This window comes from Mycteria americana, chromosome 25 (assembly GCF_035582795.1).
Source record: "Mycteria americana isolate JAX WOST 10 ecotype Jacksonville Zoo and Gardens chromosome 25, USCA_MyAme_1.0, whole genome shotgun sequence".
NCBI classification, from domain to species: domain Eukaryota; kingdom Metazoa; phylum Chordata; class Aves; order Ciconiiformes; family Ciconiidae; genus Mycteria; species Mycteria americana.
This window is the reverse complement of record NC_134389.1, coordinates 522,851-536,351: the sequence shown is the minus strand read 5'-3', so window position 1 is coordinate 536,351 and position 13,501 is coordinate 522,851. Positions and strand designations below refer to the sequence as shown.

At 43.3% G+C, this 13,501-nt stretch overlaps 1 protein-coding gene across 4 annotated transcripts in view; it reads left to right on the top strand.

The window, feature by feature from the left end:
* The window catches only part of POGZ (pogo transposable element derived with ZNF domain), a 38,806-nt gene extending 26,519 nt beyond the window's left edge, over positions 1-12,287 (top strand). For 3 of the 4 annotated variants that reach the window (XM_075524746.1, XM_075524747.1, XM_075524749.1), the window contains 13 exons: positions 377-583; positions 1,376-1,485; positions 1,929-2,263; positions 2,971-3,125; positions 3,673-3,773; positions 4,686-4,832; positions 5,799-5,933; positions 6,462-6,634; positions 7,187-7,327; positions 7,950-8,009; positions 8,340-8,452; positions 9,261-9,285; positions 9,414-12,287. In XM_075524746.1, coding sequence (XP_075380861.1) covers positions 377-583; positions 1,376-1,485; positions 1,929-2,263; positions 2,971-3,125; positions 3,673-3,773; positions 4,686-4,832; positions 5,799-5,933; positions 6,462-6,634; positions 7,187-7,327; positions 7,950-8,009; positions 8,340-8,452; positions 9,261-9,285; positions 9,414-10,986 — 3,275 coding nt within the window. In that variant the 3' untranslated portion in view covers positions 10,987-12,287. The remainder of the gene's footprint in view (positions 1-376; positions 584-1,375; positions 1,486-1,928; positions 2,264-2,970; positions 3,126-3,672; positions 3,774-4,685; positions 4,833-5,798; positions 5,934-6,461; positions 6,635-7,186; positions 7,328-7,949; positions 8,010-8,339; positions 8,453-9,260; positions 9,286-9,413) is intronic. The other variant, XM_075524748.1, reaches the window with a different exon arrangement.
* The last annotated feature ends 1,214 nt before the right edge of the window (positions 12,288-13,501 follow it).

Sequence of the window (13,501 nt, the reverse complement as noted above, 5' to 3'; positions counted from 1 at the left end):
TTAAAAAGGAAAAAAATACTTCTTCACACAGCAAGTAGTCAGGTTATTTTTAGCTTTAAGTGGCCATTATCATATACAGCTGCATTTAGAAAAGAAATACAAATAATTTTTGTGACCATCAGTATCCTGTTTAGTTCATCGTGGGACTTGGCTCGTATCTTGGAGTGTGATCTGGAAGGTTAGGGAAACTTACTTTCCCAGTCTTGCCAGTCTTCGTGTTACTGGACAGGATATTTGATGGCTTAGTCATCTTTGGTGAAGACTCAAGGTAGAAGAGCAAGAGACAAGGCATGCTAGATGGGGGCGGGATTCACACAGTGCATCAGATCTTACTGATTCCTTATTAGTGTTCCTGTATTATCCGTCCCCTTGGCAGTGAGTATCGCAAGCTTTGTGACTGTAAAGAGACCTGGAGTGACTGGTGAGAACAGCAACGAGGTTGCTAAGCTAGTGAATACCCTGAACACCATTCCTTCGTTAGGACAGAGCCCTGGCCCGCTGGTGGTTTCCAACAGCAGCCCTGTGCACGGTTCCCAGAGATCTAGTGTTTCAGAGTCATCGTCATCGTCGTCGTCATTAAAAGGTATGGTCTATAGCCACTATCTTAACTCTATCGATTCTGCTGAGAATTCAGAAGTTTATTTTCTGAAGTAAAAAAAAAAAAAGCTAACCTGTAACTACTGAGATTTCATAATAGGGATAAACACTTGAAAAGCTTGCTATTAATTTCTTCACCCATACATTTTTATCCAGTGATTATATTTTGTTTGTGGATATTTGCTTGCATACATTATTTTGCATTCAACATTATTGGTGTGCACGCTGCCATCTTGAGAACACACACACCTGAAACATCTACACAAGGAGACAAAAGGATAAAATCTTTGCTTCTCTTCTTCCAAAAAAGCACCTTCATAAGGTGTTTGGGAGTCCAGAAGTTGATTTAAGGTACATCTCATGTCATCTGTATTCTGAGTTTCTTACTGCAGCTGGAGGTGAGGATGAGGCGTTTTAGTCTGATGGAAAACCAAAGCAAAAAAATTATTAAATAAACAAAACAAATGATTAAAGAAAAACGGGATATGAGTTGAGCTTATCTCTTTTCCTTTTTTTTTTTTTTTTTTTTTTTTTAATTAGGTCTACTTTTGAGACACTCCTATTCTACTCTAGCTACTGGGGGGGTATGTTTTGTCATGCAGATTGTCAAAAGTTTGCATACTTTTGCCTCTTTCATGCCTCTTCTGGTCTAGTTAGTAGTTAAAAGTACAGCTCTTGAAACTAAAGTATTTCAGTATGCCGGGAAGATTGCCTAGATTTAAGATGAAGTGTAAGGATTCTATTTTTCTTGTTTTGTTTTGTGTTTTTTCTGTTACAGTCAGTTCATCTCCTATTCCCACATTTGATTTGCAAGATGGTGGCAGGAAGGTCTGCCCAAGATGCGATGCTCAGTTTCGAGTCACTGAAGCTTTAAGAGGACATATGTGTGTAAGTAACCACTCTAAGATGAGCAGTTAATGGATCATTGCTCATGGTTGTGGAGTGCAAAGAATAGTTCTTCTCCCTAGATCAGGGACTTCTGTGAAAAGGAAGAATATGACTAGGAGAAAGTGAGAGGCAAAGGAGATGCCTTTGGAAGACCTTCCACAGCATCCCTTGCTGGAAGTAGTCAGGACCTCAGTTTTATGTCCTGTTGGTGCCGGGAGATGCATTTATTTTCTAATCTTACGTATCAGTAAAGAATCAAAACAGAAAACTGGATATTTACTCTGCATTACTCTTTCCTCAAGAGTTTCCTAGAGTTCCTCTTTTCTTAGAGTCTTTTCTTAGTACTGGTTAGTCTTTGTCTGTTTAACAGTATATGTAGTTCTTCCTAGATATAGTTTAATGTGTGTGGGGTTTTGTGGGGGTTTTTTTTGTTTTCCTTTTAGTACTGCTGCCCTGAAATGGTTGAATTCCTCAAGAAAAGAAAATCTCTAGAATCTGAACCAAATATTCAATCTGCAAAGCCTCCATCTCCAGAAAAAACTACAGCTGTTGCTTCACCACCCTCTTCTACTCCTATCCCTGCACTGTCCCCACCTGCTAAAGCTCCAGAGCCAAGTGAAAACGTAGTTGACTCATCCCAAAGTAAGCTCATTATGTTAGTAGATGATTTCTACTACGGCAGAGATGGTGGCAAAGTGAGCCAGCTACTGAACTTCCCCAAGGTTCCAACTTCCTTCAGGTGTCCACACTGCACCAAGAGGCTAAAGAATAACATACGGTAAGACGAATGCCATGTGCCACAAAAAGTCTACAGTGTTCTGAATACTGCTGGTCTGCAGAAGTAAAAATGAGTTGTAAGCATCAGTCTCAGGCCCTACAGCTTTCCCGTGTTGTAGCTTAAGACCAGAACTGAAGCACAGAAGGGGGAGATTTGCCCATCGTCGCACAGTTCAGTCAGGGCAAAAGTTGCAAGAAGATTGCATGGTTAGAATAATTGCATTTATATTCTTCAGCAGAGAAGTCTCATTTGCTCGTCACTAGTCTTACCAGATAATAGGGAAATAATTCTTCTTGAAGAACTGCTCTTCTCATGTTTATTTCAGTGTTTTTTCAACAGAGGAAGAAAATATTTTTTCCTTCTTTTATTTTGAAATAGTGTATTTGTCTGAGCCAGCCACTCTGTTCTATTGTGATAAGTTGAAGTGTTTTGTCATTCAGTGGAATGCCTGGTCGGGGTTAGAAGTGCTCAAAAGCAAGTAGTACAGCCTCTGTTCTGCAAAATCTGTTCTCTCACTTCCCCTACGCTTAGGGAGCAGGAAGTTGCTGGATAGAAGGAGATCTTGATGCTTTTGATGGGAAGAGCAAGAAGGAAACATCTTAACGCTGTTAAAAAAAACTTGTGGTGAAGCATTCATAATGCTTTCAGGGTTACAGGTGCAAAATGTTTGGATTTCTGTTCACACACTTTCTCTTCACCTCCATAAGGTTTATGAATCACATGAAGCACCATGTTGAACTGGATCAGCAGAATGGAGAGGTAGATGTCCACACCATCTGTCAGCATTGCTACAGACAGTTCTCCACTCCGTTTCAGCTACAGTGTCACCTAGAGAATGTCCACAGTCCCTATGAGTCAACAAGTAAGTTGATTTTGCTGTTGATTTTGTCGTTTCTTTAGGTTTAAGGGGGTTTCTCTCTTGTATTAACATCAAATCTGTTGAGAAAGGAGTGTCTGTTCTGCCTTGCCCTTTGGTGCCTTGGTCTTGTAGGCCAGCAGAAAAACCCAGCTAAATTATGTTTCTGCAAACTTGCTGTCAAGAGTATTTTAAAGATCAAGTTCAATAATAATGTCATGGTAGAATTTAATTTTTACTAGTAGGTCGACATCTGATTTAAAATCACTTGCAGTTTCCTTGTTAGGACATCTTCCTACTTGTACCCACCATTTTGTTTAAGAGAATTTCTGCTGCCTTTTGGAAACCTCTCAGAATATACTTTGTTGTCTACCCCATTCAGAGAGTTGAGAGCTAGTTTTTGGGTGGGGTTGGTGGTGGGGTTTTTTTTGTATGGTTGGTTGGTTTTCTTTTTGTTTTAAGTTGTTTCACTACCAGTTACAAGTTTCTTTGGTATGTTTTAACAGGGTTTTTTTGTCCTCCAGCTGTTACCCGTGTTTCCTTTCTTTTCTAGCAAAGTGCAAGATCTGTGAATGGGCATTCGAGAGTGAGCCAATGTTCCTACAGCACATGAAGGACACTCACAAGCCTGGGGAGATGCCCTATGTTTGTCAGGTATTAAAAGTGGTTTAGGGGCTGGACTTCATGAATACTTACTAGAGAATAAGAGGAAATCTGGCACTTTTCGGCAAAGCGTGTGGCTCATAGGGGTCCAAACCAGACTCGGGCCATGGAGCAGTGCTGTGGAGCCCATTGCGTTTTTTTTCCAGGTGTGGACTTAGAGAAGTCCAGTGCCTGTTAGGGCAGCACGAGTAGCTGAATGTTTGCCACCGGTTCCCAGCACTCTGAAGCTGGATCAGCTTAATAGACGTTTGTTTAGTCCCAGGGGCATTCAGAGCCTAATTTTTTTTTTCCTCCCAGGGCCTGCAGGCAAATGGCTGTGCCATAAAGAGAAGTTGTCACTCTGGAGCAGATGAGATTATGTTGCTTGTGTGATACCTTTTCTTGACACTCTGTTGCCATGAGATTTGTGCTTGCATCGATTCTGAACATGTCATCTCCACCCAGAGGTCCTAACACTGTCCCTCCAAAAAGAAAAAACAGAGAAGAACCTTCTAAAATATGTTATGTTAAAACAGATTATGTTCCAAATTCTGCCTTTTACATAGACCCTGAAGAAACTGCTCCTTAATATATTCCAACTGCTTTGCATTGACTGTCTCTCCCTTTTTTCTTTTTTCTTTTTCTTTTTTTTTCCTTGGATCTGGAGCTTGAATTGTCACTACTTTATTTTTATACAAGTAGTTCAAATCTGTTTCTCCAAACTACTCTGAATATACACTGCCTGATTTAGTATCTTACAGTTGGAATAAGCTAGCAGGTTCTTTAGGACCTGGTTCCTAAACTCCACTGATAAGTATCTTTGGGGATCTGGGTATTGCTGTTAAGATCTCCATGTCGCAGTGGTGGATGTGAGAGAGATTCCCATGTTATTTCACTGTTAATTGTTTCCGTCCACTCCTATAGGTCTGTCAGTATCGTTCATCACTCTATTCTGAAGTGGACAGCCATTTCCGAATGATCCACGAAGACACGCGGCACCTGCTCTGTCCTTACTGTCTCAAAGTCTTTAAGAATGGCAACGCTTTCCAACAGCACTTCATGAGGCATCAGGTACTATGTCAGGGCTGTAGGCTCTTTTTGTTTAAGGTGGTTCCCTCTCCACAGAGATTGTGTGGATAGAAAGCATGTGATTAGTTGAGCATTTGCTTGGAATAAAAACAGAAAGAAAGAAAGCTTGGTTGAAAGAGGGATTTTAGTAGATGCTGTATTCACTCCATAACAAATGCAATTTGCATGCTGTCATTCCAGACCTTTCATAGGGATTGTGCTGCAGAGAAGAGACATTGCTCCTTTGGGAGTAGCACAGATTGTTGTTACTTAGGAGAAAAAAGCATATTTTGCTGGACTGTGTTTGCTTCATGTGATTAACCAACAGTGGGCTCTATGTTCATTTGGGTTTTAAATTTTTATATCTCCAGGTAATAAATAAGTAAATAATACTGTATACACACAAATGAATGTAGTTTTCGTAGCTCAGTGTTCTGTTTCCATCTACGTTGGCTGTATTGACAACATATTTTCTGTGGGTGTAGCTGAAGTGTACTTTCAGAATATAGAAATGCAGCGCTCTTACCAAGTGCCTGAATTTATTTGCCCCTGAAGTCCTTCACTGACTCCTGTAAGAGGCAGAGGCAAGGCAACTTCTGCAGGAATGTTGCCCCATGTGCTGCTCCGCTAGTGTTTCTTACTTTGGCTTAAACAAGCTGGGTAGGACTTGTTCCATGGCACTTCCAGGCCTGGTGTCTCTGCAGAGCCTGATGATTTTAATTAAGAAAAACAAAACAAACAAAAAATTTAGAACCAAAACACCCAAGATATGGGGCTTGGTGGGGCGGGACTTTCAGATGCTAAAGAAAAATGGGGCTACCTTTGATTTCAAAGAGGGGGAAAAGTGGTTTTGTTTTTGGTTTTTTGTGGGTTTTTTTTTTTTTTTTTGCTTTTTTAAACAAAAAACCCTGCTGTGTTGTGACTTCTGTTTCTCTAAAATGAAATATATTTCCTTTGCATTTGCTTTAGAAGAAGAGCGTTTATCATTGCAACAAGTGTAGACTCCAGTTCCTATTTGCCAAGGATAAAATTGAACACAAGCTGCAGCACCACAAAACCTTCCGAAAGCCCAAACAATTAGAAGGATTGAAACCCGGAACCAAGGTAAGAAATCCAAGTTAACAGCAGGCCTCTGTCCTCTGTTTCCTCAGGAAACACCTGTAGCATCTGTATTGGTGTGTATTTGTTAAGTGCTGCAAAACTGATGTTTGCTTCATCTGCATGACTTAAACCACACTCACTGGGACAGAAAAACACTTTGTATTCTGCCTGTGTTGTGTGCGTTGAGTTAATCAGATACTTCATGAAACAATAAGTGAGAGAGAGAGGAGGCGAAAGTGGCACGCCAGAGGTTAAACTCTCCTAACTAAGGTATCTACAAGTGGAGGCACCTGAACTAGCTGTCTGGACGCCCTCTGTAGTCGTTAGGGACAAACAGGCGCTTCTGGGGCTCAAGTCGTGTGTCCTCTTTTAGGCTACTGCTGCCCTGGGTGGGACGAATTGTGTCCTAGGAGCACCTCTTCATTCTCTGCTAAGAGTCTGAAAGACTGCTCCAAACAGAGGAGTCTGAATTTGGATAGATCACTTCTGCCCTTGTGTTTTAGGAGGTATGGGTGTATCTGTTTTCTGCAGGTTACAATCAGGGCATCTAGAGGACAGCCGCGGACAGTGCCAATATCTTCAAATGACATGTCGCAGGGCACTGGACAGGAAACCACTCCGCTGTCATCTTCTACCGATCCCCAGCCCATCTTCCTGTACCCGCCTGTCCAGAGGAACGTCCAGAAGAGAGCGGTCAAAAAAATGTCAGAACGTTTTGCTAAATTTCAAATTCAAAAAGATTTTTTTAAAGGAATTGTAGTTAGCTTTTTAATGCCACAGTGATGGGTAATACGATCCTCGGCACTGGACAGCTCTGTCTTACCAGTTGCCAAGAAAACTTTATGCCAGGAGATCTAGCTTCCCACAAAACCAGGATTAAGTCATGTTATGGAAGCCCTCAAGGTGAAACTGCAAAATACAGAATTAGCTAGGCACTTGTATAGGAACAATGGAATTTCATCAGCATGAGGGCTTTCTGCCCATCCTGTGTCCTGCTGCCTTGTCTTCAATTTTTTTTTTGTAATTTTTTTTTTATTTACTATCCACTCTTAAATTGGATACTCCTGAGTACGGCAAGTGGGAAATGTTTAGCCCAGCACCGAGGCACCCTAGGAAGCTAGGGTGCAAAATGAGACTAGTTTGACTGCAGACTTCTGAAAGTTTACGTGTCATTAAATTCTTCTCTGTCCTGATGATTGTTATAACTCCAAAGATTCCTGTTCAGACACTAATGAAAATATCCCTCTTGCCTTCAGGAGTGTCTTGGGGAGGCAGACTTGTCTGGAGTGCAGCTTCGAAATCCCCGACTTCCCGAACCACTTTCCCACCTATGTGCACTGTTCGCTCTGTCGCTACAGCACTTGCTGCTCCAGAGCTTACGCCAACCACATGATCAAGTACGTGTGATTCTTTGGACGCTGTAGTAGAAATTCCTCCTGCCTGAATGCAGTAGCACCTCTATGTCTGTCTGTCTGCCCTGTAAGAAAGGGGTATGGGGAAATTCCAGTTCACTGCAGTGGTTTGTAAGATACTGGACGTGCATTCTGTATCGGCACAGACATGGGTGGCGGCTTTCAAATGAGACGAGAAAACTGAGCGCAAGAGCTGAGATTCATTCCAAACTGTCAGTATTGTAGCTAACGACGTGTACTGCATGCTGCTGCAGAAAACTGTCACTTTTCGGTGCTCCTAGGATTTGTTGCAAAATGCTCAGATTTAATAATTTAAAAATTTTTAAAAGGAAGAAAAAAATTATGGCATACTTCTACAAGCCTGTGGTCTGTACAGGACCATGGATAGACCCACAGGGGAGTTACATCTTGGGCATTTTTAATTGTTATTGTACAGGTTTTTTTATTTAGACACAGAGTTTTCATTTCCCTGAACACAAGACTGGCAGACAAAATATTATTAAACCCAGGATTGGGCCTGTCTTTGTAAATGTGCTGTATTTTGCATGGTTTTATAGCTCTTTACCCAGAATAATTCTGACATTTAATAAACTCTTTTGTCTTACAGCAACCATGTTCCTCGGAAGAGTCCAAAATATTTGGCTTTGTTCAAAAACTATACTGCCTGGTAATGGAAAACTTGTCATCTTATTTTAATCACCTGGGAATGTAATGTGCATTCACTTTCTGTTCTTTCATGATCTGCTTCTGAAGAAGCTCTGTTTATTTTTTACCACACAGGAAAATATGTTGAATTAAGGGCGATATGTTGAGACTCCCATTGCCTTCCAGTGGGAGTTAATGTTTCGGGGCGGGGACGCTACCTGTATGCACTGGAGGGTGACTTTTTTTTTTTTTCTAATTGTTAGTGAGGGGACGTACATATTTTCATATCTGATACTGATACTAAGCTTACTTCTCTCTTTTTTCTTTTTTTTATTTTTTTTTCCCCTTCCAGTGGTGTAAAGCTGTCCTGTTCCTCTTGTCTCTTTGTGACATCTGAAGGTGATGCAATGGCCAAACATCTGGTCTTCAATCCATCACATGAGTTTAGTAACATTATTTTCCGAGGTAAGAGTTTGAAAAGGAGCAGAAAAGTTGTAAAAAATTAATGCAGGACATAATACATTGGTTCATAGACTCCAGGTCAAATACATCTTTGTTTAGCATTGGGCTGAACTCTTACAAGTCCTGAGTTCTAAGGAAATGCAGCATTAGGGACCTTCTGTAACTGCCTGAATGAGTCTTCATTGTTATGGAGATTGGAGAGCTAAGCTTTAAGTGAGGCTGGCTCTGCCTGGAGCTCAGCTGTGTCACTGCTAACGCTGTTCTCATGAGATCTTCCCAGGGAGAGACAATGCTGAGGGCTTCAGCGAGTTCCTCTGTTCCGCTGAGACATCATTGTACCCCCATGACACCAGGAGGCCTTAAGCAGCTGCTGATGCTGCGATTTGAATAGAGCCTAAAAGTGGCATTCCAACCATTTGCTGTGAATTACAGCAACTTGCAAAACTTACGGGCATTGCCTGCAGGGATCTGGCCAAAGCTGAGCTTTCCTAACCAAATTCCTTTTGTTATTTCAAATGGACTGGGGGTTTTGCTGTTCGTCTCTAAGGATTGCTGATGAGCACGGCTCTGCCCCCTTGAGCGATCTTCACTTGCTAGTTTGGATGTGGCGGCCCTTGGGTGCGGGAGGAGGTTGGGGTTTGAAGGGCTGGATGAGCATCAGCTGTTCCTACAGCATATTGGGATGCTTCGGGGTAACAGACAACAGAGGGACATTGATCCTCCTCTCTGCAAGAGAACTTGTTTGTTTGCACTGACTTAATGTTTGTTTGCTAAGCTACAAATGTTTCTCTTGCTTTGTTTTTCTTAACAGGGCCTACTTGGATATCACATTCCAGGTAAACTGTTTGTAAACTCTTATCTGCCATCATCTGTTTCAGTTTGGGGTTGGTTCTTGTTCGTTCATTTTCCCTCAACAGCTTTATTTTCTCGGTTTTAAGAAGGTCCTGTGTTCTCTCCCTTCAAGGCACATTCAGCCCCAGGACAAAAGCATGAAGAATACATGCCCTACCTATTCCCCAAGTAAAGCTGCTACTGTGAAAACAAAGTCTATGTTACCTGAGAAAGATGACCTGGAGCCCGAACTGGCACCAGCAGCCTACAACAGACCCCTGGTCTGCCAGGAAGAAGAGTGCTTAAATATTGACGCTCAAGAAGATGAGCAGCCAGCAAAGGAGCCAGAGCCTGCAAGCAAAAAGGAGCAGCTGTCGGTAAAAAAGCTGCGAGTTGTACTGTTTGCCTTGTGCTGCAACACTGAACAGGCTGCAGAGCACTTCCGAAACCCTCAGAGGCGGATCAAGCGCTGGCTACGAAGGTTTCAAGCTTTCCAAGAAGAGAACTTGGCGTCCCTGTCAGAGGGCAAGTACCTCAGCTTAGAGGCTGAGGAGAAACTAGCAGAATGGGTCCTCACGCAGAGAGAGCAGCAGCTGCCTGTGAACGAGGAGACTCTCTTCCAGAAAGCCACCAAGATTGGCCGATCCCTCGAAGGTGGCTTCAAGATCTCCTACGAGTGGGCGGTGAGGTTCATGCTACGGCACAACCTCAGCACGCATACTCGAAGGGCGGTGGCTCACCCTCTCCCCAAAGACGTAGAGGACAACGCCAGTTGCTTCATCGAGTTTGTGCAGCGGCAAATCCACACTCAAGACCTGCCTCTCTCCATGATCGCGGCCATCGATGAAATCTCTCTCTTCCTCGATGTGGAGGTGCTGAGCAGCGATGACAGGAAGGAGAACGCTTTGCAGACGGTGGGAACCGGGGAGCCCTGGTGCGACGTGGTCCTCACGATCCTCGCAGACGGAAGCGTTCTCCCAACGCTGGTCTTCTACAGGGGTCACGTACAGCAGCCCGCCAACGTGCCGGAATCTATCATGTTGGAAGCAAAGGAGAATGGATACAGTGATGACGAAGTCATGGAGTTGTGGTCGTCCAGAGTGTGGCAGAAGCACACGGAGTGTCAGAACAGCAAGGGCATGCTCGTGCTGGACTGCCACCGAACACACCTATCGGAAGAAGTACTTTCCTTGCTGAGTGCGGCCAGCACTCTGCCGGCTGTTGTCCCTGCTGGCTGCAGCTCCAAAATCCAACCTCTAGATGTTTGTATAAAAAGGACTGTGAAAAATTTCTTGCATAAAAAGTGGAAAGAGCAAGCCAAGGAAATGGCGGACTCCACGTGCGACTCGGACATTCTTCTCCAGCTGGTTTTGTGCTGGCTGGCAGAGGTCCTGGAGGTCATCAGTGACTCTCCTGAACTTGTGCAGCAGTCCTTCCTGGTGGCCAGCGTGCTGCCCGGTCCGGATGGCACGGCCAACTCGCCCACACGCAACGCTGACATGCAGGAGGAGCTGATCGCCTCTCTGGAGGAGCAGCTGAAGCTGAACGATGAGCAGCAGGAGGAGGCGGCGGCTGAGGTCCAGGATCGGACCCAGGCCGAGGAATCTGCAGACCCAGAAATCCTCCATCAGCTCTTTGAAGGGGAAAGTGAGACTGAATCATTTTATGGCTTTGAAGATGCTGATTTGGATCTGATGGAAATCTGAGCACTGATCTGCGAACCGTGATCCAGAAAGGGTTATTTTTTAAATAAATGTTGGATGAGACCATTACACTTCCCTGTGGATTTGTGGGTTTAGGAAATTCGTAGGCGATCACTCAGATAAATAGCCATTTATGCTGTTCATTTATAAGTTTTGTGCTTTTTTAAAAGAAAAATCACTGTGTTGGTATTTTCTGAAAATATATTGTGGGTGAATATTTTTGCGTTTTCTTTACCTCACTGTATCATAGTTTTCTGTTTTTATTGTGCAGAAATGTTTTGAATTATACATTGTCAATGTGACCATTTCTAAAGAAAGGAGAAAAATATGTAGCTAATGAACCAGTATATAAATCTTTTTGGTTGTCTTAACACAGATTTTTTTTTTTTTTTTAACACTTGACCCAGAGATTTAGGTTTCTGCGGAAAATTTAGATGAGTTACTGCTTTAATGTGTGAACCTTCTATAATTGGCCATTAAGATTTGGGTTTGGTTTGGTTTTTTTGTTTTTTGTTTTTTGTTTGGTTTTTTTTTTTTTTTCAAGAGGAGTAATTATTTTGCTTGTGAATTTGGACGTGGGGTAAAAACACAAGCGAAAGCATTTTGCCTGTTCAATGCCAGCAACGCTGCTTGGGAGCCACGACACGTTGAACTGGGGTTGAACGGAGACCCGCAGTCAGGGCGTTAGGGCAGTGCTGACCCAGACCTCTCGGTTTCCCGTTGACTTTCTGACACGGTGCGGTGGTTCCTCTCCTCCACCCGGGAAACCACCCGGCACCCACCTCGCTCCAAAGAGTTACTGACAGAGGGTACACGGTGGAAGAGGAAAGTCAAGTCTGTCTTGATCTTCCTGTACAGTAGATGGGAGTTCAGACTGTACGGACCATTAAACGTTGACCTTTTAACTACTAGTAGTTGACAAACCTGCTTCAACCAGTGGCATCAGACACTACGTTCCTTAGAATTAGAAATCTGATTTAATGAAACAAACTGTGACGTGCACAAAAAGAAGACGTTTGTTTTTATTTTTCACTGCCAGCTTAAATTTTTCTACAATTTGCATGTTTGAGGGTTTTTTAATTGTATGTATTATGGTATAAACGGAAAGCATTTTGACATACAGAATTCGGAAGCACCTGCACCTTTCTGTTTCCATAGAGGTTTTGTGAACCTTCCCTATTACCGAAGGAAAGCAGGAGGCAGCATGGGCAGACCTGTAAATGGTTCATCTTTAAAATGTACATAAGTGGAACATTTAATAAAACCAGGGAAATGGATTTATAAACATGTGTTTTTATTATGAAGACTATTTAACTCTTGTGATATCGTAATGCTTAATATAAAGTGCATCATGAATTCCTCCGCACTGTGCAAGAATGAGCCTGCCGCGAGCTGTCAGAGCCGTGCCCGGGTCGCAGGCTGGGTTCCCTCTCTGTGCCCAGAGTCGTTTAGCATGTCCTGAAGAAACCCAGAGATGGGATAGTAATTAAATGTGTTCACACGTCATTAACACGTGAGGCAGAGCTCTGTCCGATTTGCATTTCTGCAACCCCTCCCTGCCCTTTAACGACACAGTAGGTTCAATGGAACAACCTACTCTTCCCCGTGAGATTTTCTTTTTTTTTTTTTTAATAAAAATCATTCTGAAAAATCATTAATAAAATACTCTCCTGAATAAATATTTTTACTGTTGTTTCTCGGGTAGTAGTAAATGCCACTTTTAATATCATTTATTAATTTATTTCATATAAGGCTAAGAAATGCCCAGTTTGGCCCCATCTGCAGTATATGTAGCACCACTTCATTGCTGTCCTCCCGTAGCTAGGTGGGGTTGTGATGGAGGTGCAGGATGATCATCTTTAATTTTTGGAACCCTTACATCCCAGTGTATCTGCTGCCAGTGGGCAGAGCAAGAGGAATTTAAATAGGGAGATCTTAATTAGTCTAATGTTGGTGATTAGGGAAAACTAAAGAACTGAAAACTTCCATTTTTCCCCTCCGTGCTTTCAACTAGAGCATTTAATAGGTGCTGAGAGCCGCGGGACAACCAAAACGTAGATGTTTGTGAGCATGTTAATGGAACAACCTGGTGTGCAGCGCCTCGGAGGCGATCCTGCCGTACATCCTGGAGCTGCTCCCGAGCCGGGGCTGGAGGAGTTGGTGCAGCGCTCGAAGGCTGTGGCCTGGCAGCAGAGCAGCGCAGGAACCAGCGGCTGGAGAAAGGTGAACCCTCGGTCTGGAAATGCTGCTTTACCCTCCTGGTTCCCCCTCCGTGTCCAGCCCCGCAGGATGCCCGGCAGAGCTGTTCCCTGCAGGCTCCCGCCCCGTGTCCGCACTCACCCGTGTTTCAGTCCGGCGGGCTGAGGAAGCACCGCGGTGCTCCCGTTCCTGATGCCCGAGAGACCCCTCGCTCGCTCAGCCAAAGCAGGACCCACCTGGTTTTTCCATTAAGCACTGTACTGTTTGCAAATACTTTATTTTTTTAAACAGAAAACATCTTTAAAGACATGTTTTCCTT